This window comes from Zootoca vivipara, chromosome 16 (assembly GCF_965207765.1).
Source record: "Zootoca vivipara chromosome 16, rZooViv2.hap1.1, whole genome shotgun sequence".
Classification (NCBI taxonomy): Eukaryota; Metazoa; Chordata; class Lepidosauria; order Squamata; family Lacertidae; genus Zootoca; species Zootoca vivipara.
In genome coordinates this window covers 39,556,221-39,576,512 of record NC_142599.1, presented here as the reverse complement: position 1 = coordinate 39,576,512, position 20,292 = coordinate 39,556,221, and the positions used below count along the sequence as shown (strand labels likewise).

Sequence of the window (20,292 nt, the reverse complement as noted above, 5' to 3'; positions counted from 1 at the left end):
TTTAACATTGTCTCCTTCTCGTTCCAGATGAACCGACCGATCCAGGTGAAGCCAGCAGACAGCGAAAGCAGAGGAGGTAAAGTCGCCCTCGGGGGTTCTGGGGTGCTGGGCGGTTCAGAGAGCAGATTGCCTGCTCAGCTGGTGTCTTTTGAGGAGCTGGCCTCAAATTTCTGGACAGGTTTGATTCCCTTAATAATACAATATAGCCTTCTCCACCTTGAAAACCACCACCCTCCCATATGTTTTGGACTACGACTCCCATCAGTGCCAGCCAGCTGGGAGTCGTAGTCCATAACTTCTGGAGGGCTCTATTTTGGCAAAGGTGGTGGAGAGCTAATAAGTTTCAAAAAAAAACAACCCAGGTTTTTTCGGGCTGTGTGTGTTATGTATATTATTTATTTTGTGGAATTTATATACTGCTTGATTGTAAAAAAAACAAACAAACCCTAAAAGACGTCATTGCCACTAAGAGAAACAGCAACAGTCTAAGGCGTCTGAAAAGTTAAAAATAGACTGGAAACAAATTAAAACTTGTGCCAGCTTTCTGAACAGAGGTGAGCATGTTTATAGCGCAGTCTGGGCTCCCCCAAGATGGCCTTTATCTGAGCAACCTCCTTTCTCCTTCCAGAAGACAGGAAGCTCTTTGTGGGAATGCTGGGTAAGCAGCAGACAGACGAGGACGTCCGGAAAATGTTCGAGCCGTTCGGGAACATCGACGAGTGCACGGTACTGCGGGGTCCCGACGGCACCAGCAAAGGTGAGTGGAGAAGGGGGGCAGCCGCCCTCCGCTGCCATCGGAAGGTTGCCCCTGAGCAGGTGCCCTCGAACTACAACTCCCATCACCACCAGCTTGGCCCAAGGGCTAGGGTTGGGAGTCGCAGTCCAAGAACATCTGGAGAGAGTTGCTGCTCTGGGAAGTGACTAAGGGGCCCCTTCAGGGGCACTGTTACATAAGAACATTTTGTGCGCATGCTAGGAGTGGGCACATCACTTATTGCCGCCTGATGCCAGACAGGAAGTGTCACCTCCACCATTGGAGAAGCATCAGTAGTGATTTCCAGCGAGATTTCGCCGGAAATCGGCACTGATATTGGCACCTCTTCTCTGCCAATGCCAGAGGTGGAAGAGTGCCCACCCAGTGCTGCCTTGGGAGTTCCTTCCACCCAAGGCGGCTGCTTCCCCTTGCCTCATGGGTGTGCCGGGCCTGATTCATGCAGCCTATTTTAAAAAGCGATGAGGCACAGCGAGCTAACGTTGGCCCGATCTTACGTCCTTGCAGAGCGTTGATCATCGGAAAGGTGGCTCTTGGCATCCTCCTGCATCTAGGAGGCAGGAGACAGACATACCAGACAGCCAATTGGACCCTGTTTCAGTGGGTCCTCCTCCACGCCCCCAGCTCCATGCTCCACATGGAGCCTTTCAGAGGTTTAAAGCGGGTGAGCTGGATTCATGATGTCACGGGTTCCAGCCAGTCAGAGCTAGGCGCAGCTCAAAGCACACACAATTGGTTTTGCAATCCTGAGCGCAACCCGGGAGAGACAAGGGGGCCTTGGTGGAGGGGGCGGCTGGCGAAAGGCTACTATGAGAAGATGTAGCGATGGCCAGCTTTAAAAGAGAATTAGACCAGTTCGTGGAGGCGATGCCTCTGCGGTCAAGAGTTAGCAGTGCTTCCAAATGCCAGTTGCTGGAAACCATAGGAGCGCACAGGGCTCCTGTGGTCAGTCTCCTGCTTGTGGCGCATCAGATTGGCCACTGTGAGTACAGGGTGCAGGCCTAGAAGGGCCACTGACCTCATCTAGCGGGCAAGCTCTTCCTGTTTCTGTCTCCGAGTCTTTCCCTTTCTCTCCCCTCTGCCAGGCTGTGCCTTTGTGAAGTTCCAAACACACGCAGAAGCACAAGCTGCCATCAATACGTTGCACGGAAGCCGCACGTTACCGGTGAGACCCACAACTTCTGCCTTGGTGGGGGGCAGGGAGAGCCAAGGGCTGTGGGGGGGGCAGAGGAGGAGGAGGTTGTCTTGCTAAATCCCTCCTGCCTTCCATTAAGTCCTTTCATTTTGAGGCTCCGCCTTCAGCAAGTGAGGGAGCAGGGAGAGGGAAGAAATCTTCCACGGGCTCTGCTTCCTCCTAGTGGACAAACGTCCTCTGTTGTGCTTTCCCAAAAGAGTAGTCCAAAAGACTTGCCGGCTGCACATTTGTCAACTTTTTTTTTAAAAAAAAAAAAAAGCAAGGCATATTTGCCCGAGGGTGCAGAAAAGAGATCTGACAATTTTCTTTGTGAATTAAATAGATTTTTTTTGGGGGGGGGGGTTGCCAACTTTTCAAGCTATCCTCCGATGCTATGCATTCACACATGACCTAAGACAGGGGTCCCCAAACTAAGGCCCGGGGCCAGATGTGGCCCAATCACCTTCTAAATCCAGCCCGTGGACGGTCTGGGAATCAGCATGTTTTTACATGAGTAGAATGTGTCCTTTTATTTAAAATGCATCTCTGGGTTATTTGTGGGGCATAGGAATTCGCTCATATTTTTTTCAAAATATAGTCCGGCCCCCCACAAGGTCTGAGGGACAGTGGACCGGCCCCCTGCTGAAAAAGTTTGCTGACCCCTGACCTAAGATGGCAGCGATCAGGGGGTGTCAAATAGAGCACAAATCAATCAGTTTGGGTTCTTCTCCGTTTCTAATCTTTCCAATCTTAACTACAATTCTCCGCATTTCTGCACCAGTATATATATATATATTCATTTTCTCTTTAATATACAAATTTTTGTACACAATTTCCCCTTGTGCACCCATATTTCCAAACAAATTTCCCTAACAATAATGCATTTTTAATGCTACTTTCATTAACATATGCATTTAACTGACACTTTCCCCTAATAATATGCATTTTTGAGAAAAGCCCTACCCCAATCTTTGTTAGCACTGTCTCCTCTCCTCCATTCCCCTCCCCCAATGCCTTTTGGACCAGCTCTAGACCTTCTCCCAAGCTGGTGCTGTCTAGAAGTTAACATGATTTCCATCATCCCTGGCTGTTGACTGTCCTGTCTAAGGACTGACATGAGCTGCTGTCTGACAACACGTAGCAAATCAACTACAGTTGTACCTTGGAAGTCAAACAGCCTAGTTTTCAAACGTTTTGGCTCCCAAACAATCAAAACCCGGAAGTGAATGTTCCGATTTTTGACTATTCTTTTGGAAGCTGAATGTCCGATGGGGCTTCCGAGGCTTCTGATTGGCTGCAGGAGCTTCCTGCAGCCAATCAGAAGCCGCAATTTAATTTTCAAACGTTTTGGAAGTCGAAAGGACTTCCAGAATGGATTCCGTTCGACTCCAAGATACGACTGTATATTAAAACATCTGAGATTAAAGTATGTCATGAGCAAAGCCCATTAACCAGAGCATAACAGTTAAAAGAAGAATTTGGGGATTGAAGAAAGGAGATCAGGAGAAAACGCTCATCTAAACGGGTGTCTTCAAGTGCCGTCAGTATTGGCATTCCACCGACCCTTGAAAATGTATTTTAATTATGGATGTCTTAATGCAATTACAGGTCACTGTGTTTCTATAATTGGGTTTACACTTATTTGACTGTGGCCTTTTATGTGTTTGTGACTTGCCATGGCCTTTCTGCATGAAATGAGAGGCAGCATATAAATTACGATCATTTCCTTATTTGTTATTTTATTAGTTCCTTACATTTATATAGGGGTGTTAGGGGAAGTGTAGGGACATGGTTGGGGGGCACGCCATGTTCCTTATGGGGTAGTTTGTCCACCTTTGGCTCCCACCCTGCACCCAGCTCTCACCTGTGGCTCCCGGAAGCTGTCGGCATTAGACAGCAGCCACATCCCGGGAAATGGCACTGACTGGCTGGCCAAACCAGGCGAGGGCAGCCAATGGGTCTCAAACCCTCAGTGAGTAAGGGCTTCTTCCCCTTGCATGCAAAGACAGGCTCTGGCACATGGAGTGCAAGAGACCAAGAGTGGGTCCAACGGTCAAGAAGGAGATGCCCTTGTGTGCTGGAGAGGGAAGTGAGGGGCAGGTGGGGCTCGTCCCACTGGAAAGGTAGACCATCTAAGAGAAGGAAAACCTCTGCTGCCTTGCGGGATATCTGCAGGAGAAGAAAATGCTCAAAAGTAAACAAATCTGGAGTGGAGTCCCTAAGGCACTTGGGTGGCGCCTTGGACACCTCCTTCTGGCAACTCCTGCAGCCAAGCTGGAGCCAAATGTCTTGCTCTGCTTTCCTTTGTTGAGGCTGGGGGGGGGGGTCTTGTCATCTGGGCAGCTCAGGATCTCAGCGGGTGCCAAAAACATTTATATTCCACCAAGGTGTTGCTGTAAAAAGTTCTCCCCACCCCTTTTTCTCCTCCCAACAGCCCTGTGGTGTAGGTTAGGCTGGGAGAGAGTGACTGGCCCGTGTCTGAGCGGGGATATGAAACCTGTTAACTCCCAGGTTGTAGCCCACACTGACTCTCTGGAGGGCGCCAGCTTGGGAAAGGCTGTCTGAGCTTCAGCAAAGTTACTGTGTTTGGGGGCCCTCAATTTCCTCCTCTCCCTTCCAGGGCGCCTCATCCAGCCTCGTGGTGAAATTTGCCGACACGGAGAAGGAGAGGGGGCTCCGCCGGATGCAGCAAGTGGCAAACCAGCTGGGGATGTTCAGCCCCATCGCCCTCCAGTTTGGGGTGTACAGTGCCTACACCCAAGCAGTAAGAGGCTCCACTTCGCTAGAGGAGCCTGGAGTTGTGGGGAGGGGGGTGGTGCCAGCTGTTTTTTTGGGGGGTGGGGAAGGTTCCCAGCTCAGTACATAAACAGGGACACTGATGTGTGAATATGCGCACACTTTTCCTTAAGATCGTCTTACCGCATCTAGAAAGCTAGTATATCAGGGTGTAAACTAGGCTATGCCCTTATCCTTCATATGCTAGCTATCTAAAAGGAAGGGATTTCCATTAACACCCCCCTGGAAAAGCTGCATTATAGATAACTAGCATGCCAAGAGGAAGGAAGGACAAGAACTATTCACCCTGATATGCTAATCTTCTACATGCAGGGATTTTTATTTTATTTTTAAAGGAGGAGCCTTACCTTATGTGCAGTAGTGTAGTGGCAAATTTAGAAGTGTAGGTTCCACTCCACGTTCCCTCACAACTGCTCACCTTCTAAGATTTTGCAGCCCATTTCGAGCACTCCTCCAGAGAAAGGGAAGGAAGAAGGAGGAAGCAGAGTTTTCAGATAGCCTAGAGCAGCCACATCCAACTCACAAGAGACTGTGATCTACTCCCAGTACTGTATAAAAATTCTGGAAGTGATCTACCCATGAAGGTGGGGAGCTAAAGTTGTGGACCTTTTTCTAGAGGGAGGGGAATCCTTGGCATCTGATGGGAGGGCGTTCTACAGGGTGGGCGCCACCACCAAGAAGGCCCTCTGCCTGGTTCCCTGTAACCTCACTTCTCGCAGTGAGGGAACCGCCAGAAGACCCTCGGAGCTGGACCTCCGTGTCCGGGCAGAATGATGGAGGTAGAGACGCTCCTTCAGGTATACTGGACCGAGGTTGTTTAGGGCTTTAAAGGTCAGCACCAACACTTTGAATTGTGCTCGGAAACGTACTGGGAGCCAATGTAGATCTCTCAGGACTGGTGTAATGTGGTCTCGGCGGCCGCCCCCAGTCCCCAGTCTGCCTGCTGTAGTTTCCGAGTCACCTTCAAAGGCAGCCCCACGTAGAGCGCATTGCAGTAGTCCAAGTGGGAGATAACCAGGGCAAGACAGTACCCTGACGTCTGCTTGGAAGGAGATGCAGGACAGTCACATAACAGGGTGCTGATGGGGCTCCAATGGAGCAGACTCTGTGGACATCCATGATGCTTTATATTTACGTATATTGATCTCTCTCTCTCTCTCCTGCCCCCCCTCCCCGCTGCTCCGCCCTCAGCTAATGCAGCAACAGGCAGCCCTTGTTGCCACACACTCCGCCTACCTCAACCCCATGGCGACGATGGCCGCCGTCCAGATGCAGCAGATGGCCACCATCAACCCCAACGGCCTCATTGCCACCCCCATCACCCCCATCACAACCTCCTCAGGTAAGGGGGGGCCAGCCAGGAAGTGGTGGGTGGGCTCTGCCTTCCTCGCAGGGCACACAAACAGAACAATCAGTGACCAACCAGGGTTTTCTGGAAACGTCCGTCTCGTCCAGGCGCTGGCAGGAGTCCGAAATGTTTCCTACTCCCAATGTGTGTGTTTTTTTCTGGGGGGAAAGGTGGGGGGGGGGATTCAACACGAAGTTTGTTTGTTTGTTGCGGTCCGAGTCACAGTGGCTAAATGTAAGACGTGATGAATAAACTCAAGCAGACAATGATCTGGATTGGAAATGGCCACAACTTTACTGATTACAGATATAGGTGGGTTTTTGGCTCAGGCATAGCCATTCCAGCCCCCCCAGACAAAAAAGTATATTAATTATTTAATTTTTAAAAGGCAAGGGAATTCAGTTCCCCTGACTTCCGCCCCCATATGCACTCTCAACCTTCTTGCTATTAAGAAGGAAAGTTCAAATTGGGGGGGGGGTAGTCAGAGTTCATCTTTAGATGGGGCTGCGAGAAGAGACGTAGGCACAGTTCAACCAGAGTCCAATATATGAGAGGTTCCCGGTTCCCTTCTTTTTTTCAAATCCAGCTTCCGGTCCTTATGATGCCCTTGAAACTTGGTGAGCGGTGAAATTCTACCCGGAATAGATTATGCAAAGCAGCCGAAAATATACACGATGTATTATGCAAAGCCTGGCACCGTTTATTCCCACCAAGGGGTCCCCGTTTTGTTCTTAACATTTGCTTAGCATGCGGATCTGACAGCCTGAGCTGAGTAGAGGAGTAAAAAGGGCAGACCTATGGGATTTATGGACACTGCATCAGGGGGGGGGGGGGCCTGGTGAGATTTTTGCTGCCCCGCCAACCTTTCTCTGCCTTCTGCCCACAGGGACCAGCACGCCACCTGCCATTGCTGCCACGCCAGTGTCTGCCATCCCGGCCACCCTCAGCGTCAACGGCTACAGCCCTGTTCCCACGCAGAGCACGGGGCAGCCGGCCTCCGAGGCCATTTACACAAATGGCGTCCACCCATACCCAGGTATCTGAGGCTCCTCGGAATCTTCTTCTCCCTCTGCTCACACAAACCCCTCCCCTGTTTTTCAGTCTTTCTTTCCTGGACACCCAAGTCCTTGAGACCACATAGATTCCTCCCCCCCCCCCCGACACACACACAACCCCCAATGCACCACTGTAATCCTATAAAGCTTGCTCCAGTCTCAAATTTTGTCTGAGCTTGCTGCTTGCTGTTCCTTTCTTATAAAAAATTCATTTTTGGTTGATCAGAAACATATAATTCAATCAGAAACGGGGGACGGGACTACTTCAAAAATTCAGCATAAACTTCTTTTTTTAAGGAGGTATAAATCTGAGTTTTTGCAGTCACAACCCCTGGGAAGAATGATTGCACTTGGTCTTGGTTTAGGGAGCATGGCCCTATGGGTGGCTGTTAGCCGGGACTAGTGCTGGATTTACGTATAAACTAAACAAGCTATTGCTTAGGGCCCCACTCTCTTGGGGGGCCCCCAAAATTTTTTAAGGGAAATAAAAACTGGATGTACATTTCCAAAATATAAGATTAAAAACAAATAAAATAAAACCTACATACAGCAACAGTGTTTTGTGTTGTGTAGGCTCCTATTTTGTTATGTGCAAATGCCTTTAGATACCTGTTAGGTCCATGAATTGCCATAGAGCATATATTCAGCACAAAAACAGTCACAGTTTGTTGTTGACAAAGGACAGCTGGACATAGAAAGGGCCCCATTACCTTCAGGAGCTGAGGGCCGCATCAAACCTAAATCCGCCCCTGGCCATGACAGACCTCCCATGTTCTGAAGCAGACTACCTTTTGGAATACTAGCTTGTTTGTTCACTTGCATGCAGCCTTTCTGCGATGGCAACAAAGACAGCTGGGGGGGGCACCCAATTAATAATAATGACGATAATGTAGTAAAAGCAGAGAATGTGGAATAACATGGAAGTAAACAAAATGCACCGGATGAGAGAATGGAGGAATAAAGGCCTAGACACATTTTGCACAAGAGTCGGAGCACCAATCAAACAGAAGGAAAGCAGTTTTTAAATGAATAAAACCCCACGCCTCCATGTGTCCTTTTCACCAGGGCTGCTCTGGTATGCTTATTAGCTGTGAGAGTATCTAGAGATGGAGCCTCCATGTACAGGAGCAGGATTCTGTGGGCAGACAAGTTAGGAGGGAAATTGCTTCATCATGTCCTACTTGGGAGCTTTCTGGGTTCCAGATCTGATGGATTCCGGAGCTTGAGGAATCTGAAATAACATTGGCTGTGTTTACACGTAACACTCAGCTGACGTTTGCTTTAACCGTGGTTTGCCTAACAAGCCTCAAGTTGTCCCCCCCCCCCACGGCACTGTGCATTTCTGCAGAGTGTGGCTCCCCGCCCACCCCGCCCCAGCTTTAGAGCCTGGGACCAAGCGGCCCAAATAAAGGATGGTTGGATTCCGACACAACACTAAACCGCAGCTTTAAAAAACCATGGTTTGTAAGCCAGCATCAAACCATGGCTGCACAATGTGGTTGGTTCTTAGGAAACAAACCATGACCGGTATGGCGAGTTGGATATTTTTTTGCTTTGTGTATACTTGTATACCCGAAGGAGTGTCTCCACCCCCATCGTTCAGCCCAGACACTGAGATCCAGCGCCGAGGGCCTTCTAGCGGTTCCCTCATTGTGAGAAGTGAGGTTACAGGGAACCAGGCAGAGGGCCTTCTCGGTAGTGGCTCCCGCCCTGTGGAACACCCTCTCATCAGGTGTCAAGGAAATAAGTGGCTATCCTATTTTTAAAAGACATCTGAAGGCAGCCCTGTTTAGGGAAGTTTTTAATATTTAATGCTGCATTGTTTTAATACTTGATTGGGAGCCGCCCAGAGTGGCTGGGGAGACTCAGCCAGGTGGGTGGGGTACAAATAAATTATTATTAGTAGTAATAGTAGTAGTAGTGGTAGTGTGAAGCAGGCCATTATCGTCTCATAAGTATGTACTCTTTCCTCTTCGCATCCTGACACAGCACAGAGCCCAGCAGCCCCCGTGGACCCATTGCAACAGGCGTACGCCGGGATGCAACACTATACAGGTAGGAGGTGGAGAATGGGAATCTCTAGGATTCTGGGCCAATATATCTCCTTGCCTAGACTCCATTGTCTGGGCAATATGGAGAGCATGGCACCCTCTCTTGTGCCAAGGCCTCATTGCCCAGGCAAAGCCCGAGACCTGGTCCCTGCTCTCTGTGTTCTATGGCTATAAGATGGCACTAGGGATGTTTGCTCAATCGCTTTCCCAGAATGCCGCATCTATTACGTCTGGGATGGGGAACGTCTCTGGCACTCCACAGGCCAGTGGCTCTCAGGGCCTGGGGGATTTGTGGTCCAGCGATCTCCGGGAGAGTCCAGAGAGGAGGGAGAAATTCAGCTTGGTTCGCAGGGGGCGGCATGAAGCTCCCTCATGCCTACTTCTTGGAATAATGACTGAGAAACACAGCTGTCCTTCGTAGTTTGCACCGCTTCAGATTTTACCATGCAGTTCTCCAAACTAAAAAAAAAGCACAATAGAGGAAAGTGCTTGTTTTTAAATATATTTTTAAATATATTTGTTTTTAAATATATACACCGTATTTTTCCATCTATAAGACGCCCCCATGTATAAGACGCCCCCTATTTTGGGAGACTCAGATTTAAGAAAATGGGAAATGTAATTTCTCAGTCTTTTTTAGGGAAGAAACCTAGTCTTATACACGGAAAAATACGGTACTGTATATGCATGTGTTGGTGAAAACCACATACAAAAATGCTCCCAAGAATGGGGTAAATTGCTGGTTTTTCAAAAGTGTGTATTAGGCATACCTGTATGTGAAAATGCATACCTTAGGATAAAATGCAAGCAAGCAAAAAAATGGTTCATAAATACACAAGATTGGAAAAGCTGATAGTTTTGTCCATTCCTAGAAGGGCACGATGCCCACTCTGCGCCTTAAGCCTTTCTGCCTGGGCAATGCCAGCAATGTGTTCTTCCCTGGGTCAGACAACACCGCAGGCCTGTCGCTCTCTCTCTCTCTCTCTCTCTCTCTCTCTCTGCCCCTGTTGCTCGGCCGATGCCACCTTAGGCTTTTCTCTGCCCGCTTCCCCCCACAGCCGCCTACCCTGCCGCCTACGGACTGGTGAGCCCGGCCTTCCCGCAACAGCCAGCCACCATCATTGCCCAGCAGCCACCTCCACAACAGCAGCAGCAGCAGCAGCAGCAGCGGGAAGGTAGGTGGGTCACCGAGCCCCTTTTCCCGCCCACCCACCAGCTGCGGTTGATTTGTAGACCTTATTCCTATCTGGAATCCCATCCGCCGCTTCCTCTGCGGAAGTCCTGAGGCGCCAGCAATGGCTCGCTTTCCCCGCAGATTCAGCCACGGCGCAGGCAGAGGTCTCTTTAGCCCCCACCGGAGGTCAAGGAGATAAACAACTACCTGACATTTAGAAAACACCTAAAGGCAGCCCTGTTTAGGGAAGTTTTTAACCTGTGATATTTTAATGTATTTTGGTATTTGTTGGAAGCCGCCCAGAGTGGCAGGGGAAACCCAGCCAGATGGGCGGGGTATAAATAAATTAATAGTAATAATAATAATAATAATCTGAGGGGACTCAAGCACATCACTTGCTCCTTCCCCGAGTTTTGGCTTGTGCCACAGGTCCTTGTCGAACACTAAACCACCCTGGCTCAACACAGCATTGGGGACAAGCCTGTTCGGCTGTGGAACAGGCTCCGCGGGACAGCGGTGGAGTCTCCTTCCTCAGAGATTTCGAAGCAGAGGTTGGATGGCCATCTGTCAGGGTTGGTTTAGTGGCAGGGGGTTGGACTAGATGACCACTGGGGTTCCCTCCCAACTCCACAATTCTAAAAACCAGGTGCTTTGAGATTCCAGAATCAAAGAGGACATTTTGGTGGAAGATAATTTTCAGAAGCGCCGGGGGCAGCCTCCCCCAATCTGGTGTGGTCCCCCCCCTCGATGTTTTGAACTACAACACCCATCAGCCGTGCTGGCTGGGAGTTGTAGTCCAAAACTTCTGGTGGGCACTAGGTTGAGGAATGCTGATCTAGGGCATACTGGTTTTTTTAAGTGGGCAGGGAGGCTTCCACACCTTTAAGACCTAGGTAGAAGACATGATTTTCATCAGGTGTGGATGGTTGCGGAGGCTACACCTGCTGGAATTCCCTGTTTTGAAGGTGCAGAGAACCCCACCCATTTCTCTTCCGCCCCTATCTGGCCACTGCAGAAGTATCCACAGCTAAATGGGAATGGCAAGGACTGGGGTGACTCTTCTGAGCGGCCCGACACAGGCACAGCATCTCTCTAGAGTCAGGCCCCACCTGCGCTATTTATTTAAAGCGATCTCAGACCACGTGAAGCAGTCATGGTTTCTCAAAGAATCGTGGGAACTCTAGTGCTGGTAGTTGTTACGAGGTCCCTGTTCCCCTCCCAGAACTACAATTCCCAGAGATTCTTAAAACAAACTGATAATCGTAGCTCTGTTGGGAGAAAAGGTGCCGCCTGACAACTCTCAGCACACTGAACAAACTACAGTTCCCAGGATTCTTTGTGGGGAAGCCATTACAGTTTTAAGCAGTGTGATACTGCTTTAAATGTACCGTGCAGACAGGGCCTCATTCCTGGCATTGCATTTTCACTTGTCGAATTTGGTGGGGGGCGTGGTTGGGGGTGAAAGGGAACCGTAAGGCGAAAGCTTTGAGCTCCGACCTCCTTGAGAACGGCTGTTCAGGGTTAAGCCTTGAAAATTGCATAAGAGTAACATGGCTCTGTGGGTTAAGCCACTGAGCCTAGGGCTTGCTGATCAGAAGGTCAGCGGTTCGAATCCCTGTGGCGGGGTGAGCTCCCGTTGCTCGGTCCCAGCTCCTGCCCACCTAGCAGTTCGAAAGCACGTCAAAATGCAAGTAGATAAATAGGAACCGCTACAGCGGGAAGGTAAACGGCGTTTCCATGTGCTGCTCTGGTTCGCCAGAAGTGGCTTTGTCTTGCTGGCCACATGACCTGGAAACTATACGCCGGCTCCCTCGGCCAATAATGCGAGATGAGTGCAGCAACCCCAGATTCAGTCACGACTGGACCTAATGGTCAGGGGTCCCTTTACCTTTTTAACATGGAAGCCTGGAACGCTCTTTGGGACTCCCCTGTTCAAAGAGGCAACTTGGCATGAGTCTGGTTCGACAACGCTAATCTAAATGTTACAGGGGATGTTCCCTCTGTGTTCCAGCATGTTCTCAAGCAGCAATTCTCTCTCTCTCTCTCCTCCCTCCCTGCCTTCCTTTATCCCAAAACATGGCTGTCCTCTCCCAGGCCCCGAGGGCTGTAACATCTTCATCTACCACCTGCCGCAGGAGTTCACAGACTCCGAGATCTTGCAGATGTTCCTCCCCTTCGGAAACGTCATCTCCGCCAAAGTCTTTGTGGACCGGGCCACCAATCAGAGCAAATGTTTCGGTAGGGATAGCCCAGCGGGGTTCTGGGGGAAGAGAATAGGGTCCCGCAAATCATGGGGGAACACAGTCCTCAGGGGCTAAAAGTTAAAACCAGCGGCCTTCTCGCACACGGCACGCAGAGAGAGAAGCATCCCACCAGCCTTCTCCGCCTCCCTCATAGGGACTATCAACTTAAACCTTTGGCTTTAGAAACCAAACAAAGCAAGAGGTGGATTCTACAGAGGGTGGGACGGTCTCCGTCTGCATGCTGTGAGGTCACAGCAGGCCCTCGCCCACCCCACCCTCCCTTCTCCTTGTCCATTTCCCCTCCACCTTTGCAGGATTCGTAAGTTTTGACAATCCCGCCAGCGCCCAGGCTGCCATCCAGGCCATGAACGGTTTCCAGATTGGGATGAAGCGCCTCAAAGTCCAGCTCAAGAGGCCCAAAGACGCCAACCGCCCCTACTGAGCCAGCTGTCCATCAGGTGGGTGCCCACACCTTCCAAGGCAAGGGAGCTTAGGAGACACCGCTGGGGCTGGCGGGCATATCGGGCATCGTTAGTCTGCCGAGGGTTGGAGGGAGGGTGCCACAGCGCCACAACACCTGACCCCCCCACCCCACCCCAGAATGCATTTACTGGCTGGTTGCAAGGATCTGAGAGGGAAATCACAACGTAAAATCTCTTCCGGGAAAGCTTATGTTCCTTAACCGCTGACCCATCAACCCCAATGCCTTCCTGGTGGAGTAGCTTCTGCCCGTTCTTTGAGGGACATGTTGATGCCAGGCCTTGGGGGGGGGGGCTCGTGCAGCAACCAACAGACACAGAGAGCACAAAAGGCAAAATATTTAGATCTCTCTCTCTCTCTCTGTGTAAACAATTGCACCAGTTGCTGCAAGCCCATGTTGCAACCCGCTGGCAAGTTTTGGCTGGGGGAGTGGGGGGTTTGCCGGAGTCCACAGAAGACCACCAAGCCCTGAGCCCGGGGGGGGGGGGAGAGGAACCTGCGACTCTCCAGAGACGGCTGGGCTACAACTTCCATCACCATCCCTGTCCATTGGGGCCACGCTGGCCGCTGGGGCTGTTGGGAGTTGGAGTCCAGCAACATCTGAGGGTGGGGGCCACAGATTGCCCCTTCGCTGTGCTGTGTGTTCTGGCCGACATTATTCTGCACGGTGTCCTCCCAGCCACTAGGGGGCGATACAGTCCTGGTCATATTTTTGGGGTGGTGGTCGAAGATGTTTCAAGCTGGAGGGGGAAGAGAAGGCAATATTTGAATCTACCGGTATGTTCAACCCAATTCTAAATACGAGGAGAGTACGGTGACATTTAGCCAGGCTTAGCAAGTCCGAGCAGAGTTGGCAAGATCTCAGATTAGGCATTTGTGCTCCTGCATTTGAGAGTGAGGGGGCCTGGACACATGCAGCGGGGGCCCTGGGGGGGGGGCAGGAGCAGAAACAGCTAACAGTGCTGAGGAGGCTGCCACCAGAGCCACCATCTTTATTTACCCAGAATGCCTCTGGTGATCCTTCTCTTCGTCTTGCTGTGGCTGAGCTCTGCACCTTTGCAAAGGTTTACAATTTTCAGGAAAGAGGTCGGTCGGTATCGGCCGCGGGGAACCTCCCCGGAGGCTGCTGGGCCTGCTGCTGCTGTGTTTCTGCATGAGTCACTGGTCTGGACATGCAGAGAGACATAGGCACCAGGTCTAGGGGTGACAGGGCACCCACAGAAAAAAAGGAATTGTGGGTGCTTAGCACCCACAGTGCAGGGCTGTGATGTGACTTCTGGTAGAAACCGGAAGTTGCGTCACAGCCCTGCACCTCCCAGACAACGTCGGAGACCCTGCCAGCGCCGTGACATCATGTTGTCACGTGACGTCACCATTGGGCACCCATAACCTGGTGCTCAAGTCAGCGCCCCTACAGAGACCATGGGCAGCCTCCTCTAAAGGCAGCTGCTTCAACTGCACCAAGAGCAATTGGGCAGTCCGATCCCAGCCATTGCGGACGTATATTTGCGGGCGGAGGCTCAATGGAGACCGGCATGTGAGGAGGGTTGGGGGAGAGAGGACAGGACTCCCTAGTGTCTAGCTGTGGCATGGCAACCTGTCACCCCATGCCTTTGCTCTCGTTCGCATTTCCCCACCTACAGACAAATCTCTCTGGGTGTGAAGCTTCTTCGTCAGGCGTGGTGGTGGTTGCCCTTTTGTGCAGGGCATCGCCCCAAGTGACCCTTCTGGGTTGTTGTTTTTAAATCAAGGACAATCTTGTGTGCGTGTGTGTTTTCTCCTCCTGGTATGTTTAAATTTCAGGGGTCAGTTCTGGGATGTTGCCTCCTCCACCCCCCACCCCTCAATCAGTTATGGCCCACTTTCCATTCTGGAGTGTTACAAACTCATTCTCTATAACCCAAGGAGTTGGCAAAAGTTCAACAGAGGCTTTGGTAAGCTGGATTGCAGACAGCCATGTTGGCCTAGTTGCCCAGGGCAAGCAAGGATCATCTCCAGCTGATCAGCCGGAAAAGCATTTTTGTTTAATTTAAAAAAGTTTCACCATCTCAGCTATGCCTTTCAGAGAGAAGATGTGGTTGAGTTTCAGAATACGGTCAGAAATGAGTTTGGACAGGTGGGGGTCGTTTTTTCGTTTGTTTTCTTAAGGGAACAAACGAAGATGAATAACATTTGTAGATCAGTTTGACAGGCACCTTGAGGAAGTTGAGAAAGGTGCAATGGAGATGAACATTATTTTTTTAAATAGAGGATTTGTATAATTAGTCATATTGGATTGGGCCTCACCACCAGTCTCACTTAAGGATTTATCATTGTAAATCAGTTGTGGGTTGTGCAGGGGGGGATTTAAGCCAAGGGGGAAAGTCTAATCTTTTCGTAGGGCCTGCAAGACAAAGCTGTTCCGCTTGGCCTTTGGACTGACTCAGTCTGACCCCGGTGTTACCCTACAGCTAAGGTTTTATCCTACAGATATTTAAATGAGGTTCCACTTGTAGATTCCCATTTTAAAAATGAATTTTAACATTGTATTTAATCTGTACTTTAATTGAATTGTTTCTTTTATGCTTGTTTTGATATTTTTGTTGTTAGCCGCCCTGAGCCTGGTCTTGACTGGGAAGGGCGGGGTATAAATAAAATTATTATTATTATTATTAATCTTAATCTCCCTTGTAGTGACTAGGACTTGCGCATGACCCCAGCATGAACAAGCGCAGACCCAAAACACCCCCCCCAACAGCTCAACAGAACCCCCTGGCAGCCCCCCCCCGCCATTGCCATGAAAGGGCAATAATACCAGTCCTATGTAGAATTGTACAAATTGAGTATATTCCAGTGTGCAGTGGGGGGGGGGGGAGAGAACAGATATTTCTGGAGCCCCGACTTGAGTACAGAAAATATATATAGAAAGTGCTCTCCAAGGGGCTAGCAAACCTTGTTCCCCATCTTTTTTCACAGGCGATCCTGAGAGATAGAGAGTGGGGAGGGGCTGGCCAGCCCTCCATTGGGTTCCCTCCAACTAAGTCCTACTCAGAGCAGATCCATTTGAATGAATGGGCCCAAGTGAGTCGTGTCCATTAATTTCAATGGGTCTGCGCTGAGTAGGGCCGACATTGGACACAACCCAGACCACCTCGTGGGTCTGCATGGGTGAGACTTCCCACAGCAGGGCGTAGCAGTTAAGGGTTGGATGAGGACCTGAGGGACCAGGGTTCCAGTCACCACTCAGGCACACCCCCAGCATTCATTTAAGCGCCATAATACCCCTTTAAACCTTTGTGGCTTCCCCCAAAGCCTTCTGGGAGCTGTAGTTGGTTGCGGGTGCTGAGAGTTGCCAGCTCTTCCCCTCACAGGGCTACAGTTCCCAGGGGGGGTTAAGAACCGATTCCTCTTCCCAGGGAACTCTGGGAATCGTAGCTCCAAGAATGGGGGGTAGGTGCCACCCAATAACTCTCAGCACCCTGAACAAACTTCAGCTCCCAGAATGCTCTGGGGGGAGCCATGACTGCTTAAAGTGGCACGACAGGGCTTTGAACGCATTGCGTGAAGGTAGCCTTGTTGGGTGACCTTGGGTCGGTCGCTGTCTCTCAGCCCAAGCCACCTCCGCAGGGTTGTTGTGAGGATAAAATGGAGCAGGGTAGGGTAAGAAGAATAACCAATGCTGCCTTGGACTCCTTGAGAGAAGGGCAAGATGTGCACAGAAGGATCTTTGGGACCCAAGTCCTTCTGGGCCATCGCACAGGTGGGGTGGGGGGCTGTTCACACCTGGCCAGTCTCCCTCTTGCGGGGAGAGCTGTCCGCAGTGTGAAAAACAATGGGGAAAAGTGAAGGTTAGTAACTAGACAGGGCCATCAACTTGATGATTCCAGCATTAATTGCAAAGTCATTCAAGGAGGGCCTCGTTGAGTTATTCCCGAGCGCAGGGATCCTTCGGTCCTCTAGCTGCTGCTGAATTATAATTCCCATCAGCCCTAGCAAGAAAGGAATGGTGGGAGTCGTAATTCAGAGGGGGTCTGAATGCCGAAGGTCCCCCCACACCTGTCCTAAAAGAATCAAGGGTCAAAGTTGTGACAATGCAATCCATCCATTTTCTTCCCAATGCATGCTGGGAGTTTACAAGTGACCAGAGTCGAAACCTTCCTGTCTCGTGTCTTCTTTCCATGTGTCAGTAAGCAGTGTTGTTTTCCTTTGACTAAATGTCCTTTTTATTTTTTTTAGAAAACCCTTTTCTTATCAAAACGATAAAGTTGCAAAAAATAAATTTAAGAATCATTCGTTTTTCCACACACACACACAAAAAACAAATGAAAAGAAAACCAAACTCCCGTGTTTTTTTCTTTGCTGCTCGAAACCACGCCCACCTCCCTCCCTCCCTCCCTCCCTCCCTCCCTCCCTCTGACAGGGCGTTGCAATCATATCTTGAGACGACTCTGTTGCTAAGCCAACCCCTTCGCCTGTCGCAGGAGACGTAGCTCCGCCCCCCTTGTAAGTTGCATCCTCTGGAATGAACAAAAGAAAAGTGATTGTTATATCTTTATTATTATTATTTATTTGGAAAGAACAAACAAACAAAAACGTCATGTGATCCGAGCTGCACTCTTTTTGCATGACGTCTGCGTGAATTAGCATTTACTGGATGTGCCGTGAGTTTCTGGAACGTAGTTTTCGTTTGGTGAACTTATTTCTCCCCTCCTTTCCCCCTTCCCATGCCTCCCCCTGCACAGCAAGCCCCCGCTCCACCACACACACACCACACGGGCCCTGCACCCACACCCACACACGTCCCCCCCGTCTCTACCCCAAACTCCAAAAGAGAGTCTCAATTCAATTTTGAGCTGGGCGCCATAGTCCCCCCTCTGCCCCCTTCATCCCTTAAGACACCAAGCTGCCCACCCCCTTAGAACACTGCCTCACCCTCCAATTTACCTGTATTTGGTTTCGGTCACCTTTTCTACCGCTGTTGTCACCATATTGCTGTGGCCTGTTTTTTTATGATTTTCTTGCCTGTGCTGTGTGTTCCTTTTTTGCCTGTCTGTACGGTTGTTTCTTAATCTCTCAGACGCATTTGGCTGGTGGCTCTGTGCAATTGGTTTGTGCTTTTTGTTCTGTGGGCGAATGTAAAAAATTTATTTAAAAGTTTTCCTTTCCTTTCTCTCCCACCCCCACCTACTACCTGATCCTGTCTCTCCCCCCCCCCAAAAAAACCCCACCTTCCACCTTTGCCACATGGGGTCTCAGGCACACTCGACACACGTTTTGTACCTGTAAACTGGTCAGCCGGACCAGATCCCAATCTCCCCACCCATGGGGCATGACAGGTCCACCCACCTGTCAATCTCAGTGACTTTACAAGACGCCACATTTTGAAGCATTTTGTTGGGACTGGAAAGCACAGCGCAGAGCTAAGTGGGAGCAAAGAAACCCCACACTATATTTTGGCCGCCTGCAAGCTGAACATGACCTCTGCTCACCAACTGACAAACAGGGTTCGATCCTGCCAGCTGCTGGGGTCTGATTTGCCAGTACAATGGTGCCTTGGTAGACGAATGCCCTTTAAGATGAATTTTTCGCTTAACAAAGAGATTTTTAGAGCGGAAAAATTAATCTAGCGAATCAGAGTTTCCCATAGGAATGCATTGAAATTCAATTAATGCGTTCCTATGGGCAAAAAAAAAAATCAATGCATTCCTATGGGATTCGCTAGACGAATTTTTCGTTATACGAATTGACCCATGGAATGAATTAAATTCGTCTAGCGAGGCACCACTGTATATTGCCCACAGTGACATCAGCTGGTTGACAGGCAGGTGTGGTCTGAAGAAAACCACTTTGGAGACACACCCCAGGCAGGCCAAGACTGGGTTCCCTTGCCCACCCGGTTTAGGTACATAATGCCGATTTGATGACAGCAGAATAATTACCCAGTGAAACGATACAGGAGCTGTTCCCATCACAAACAAGGGTATTGAAAGGAGGGCTTCCAACCTACCTTAGTGATTTGGAGCACAGGACTGAGAACAGCAGAAAAAGGGGAGGGGTTGCACCATATTCCACGAGTTCGTGCCCCTCCCCAAATTGCATACATTTGTTTGGGGCAAAGCGAACAGACACAAGTCAATGCTCTTGTGTGGCAAAGGTGATCCTCTTCCCCCATCCCTTGCCCCCCAAAACACCCTGTGGGCTGTGCTCGCAATTCACCTGCCTCCTCCTCTACCCACCCCCTCAACACTCATGGTCCTCTTCCCCACCCAGCCACCCTGACCCCCATTGGACTGCCTGCCTGCCTGACCCACTGCCTTACCCTGTCTCCATCTCTTTGACCTGCTGCATGAACCTCTATCTCTCCCCCCCCCATTTTTCATCATCATCCCCTTCTGCAAACCTATTGGGTACCACCACTACCACTGCCATCCATCCCGGAGATTCCCGATTGGCTGTTCCACGGCAACCGTTGCTGCCCACGGAATCTCTCATCCCGATCTGTTGTGCTTGGCCGGTGGGGCTGCTCTTGCCCATGAGAACCCCCAGCTTCCAAAAAAAAAGGCCTCTTCGTGTACCTTTTATTTTCTCGTCGTCGTTCTTTATTGTCGTCGTGGGTTCTTCCCGTGTGTTTGCTTTCTTTCTTTTTGTCGTCGTTGGTGCGTGTGTGCGTGTCTGTATTTCTAGTTGCTAAAAACAAAGCATCGTGGGGTGGGGCTTGTGGCCAACGCCATGTGGAGGCCGGACACCCCCAGTGATGGGCTCCACAGGGCGGCTTCTCGACTGGGGTGGGGAGCGAGGCTGGTCATCCTTGTCATTTCAAACCACGAGGCACTACAGGGGCCCCCCTCCAAAAAAGATGGAGGGTTGCTTTCTGCTTCCACCGCTCCCATGACTGCAACATTCTTTAAAGAACTTTCTCGAGTGGATTATCGTGGCTACAACCTGGGGTTTTAAGATGGGGGGGAAGGTAGAATAATGCAAGGGTTATCTTTAAGACCAAAACAGAGTTCAGGGGCAGAGGTTAATTTTGGGGGGGGGGATCTTCCCTGACACAATTTATAGGAGCCAACTGCCTCCTCCAGAGATGCAGGATGGTTGAAATATAACAACCTGAGAGCAGGGTTCGGCCCACCACTCTTGATAAAAAGCCAAAACGCTGGCAAGTCCCCAGAGGGGATCAGGTTCCCCGTCGGCTGCCATCTTGCCGTTCTCCGTGGCCT

General features: G+C 50.3%; 1 protein-coding gene across 1 annotated transcript in view; it reads left to right on the top strand.

The window, feature by feature from the left end:
* The window catches only part of LOC118075759 (CUGBP Elav-like family member 3), a 67,235-nt gene that overhangs the window by 42,983 nt on the left and 3,960 nt on the right, over positions 1-20,292 (top strand). Inside the window, exons 3-12 of the mRNA XM_035097965.3 lie at positions 28-76; positions 629-757; positions 1,858-1,937; positions 4,567-4,710; positions 5,934-6,084; positions 6,977-7,126; positions 9,135-9,200; positions 10,255-10,371; positions 12,465-12,608; positions 12,928-13,071. Of these exons, the coding sequence (XP_034953856.1) occupies positions 28-76; positions 629-757; positions 1,858-1,937; positions 4,567-4,710; positions 5,934-6,084; positions 6,977-7,126; positions 9,135-9,200; positions 10,255-10,371; positions 12,465-12,608; positions 12,928-13,055 (1,158 nt within the window). The 3' untranslated portion in view covers positions 13,056-13,071. The remainder of the gene's footprint in view (positions 1-27; positions 77-628; positions 758-1,857; positions 1,938-4,566; positions 4,711-5,933; positions 6,085-6,976; positions 7,127-9,134; positions 9,201-10,254; positions 10,372-12,464; positions 12,609-12,927; positions 13,072-20,292) is intronic.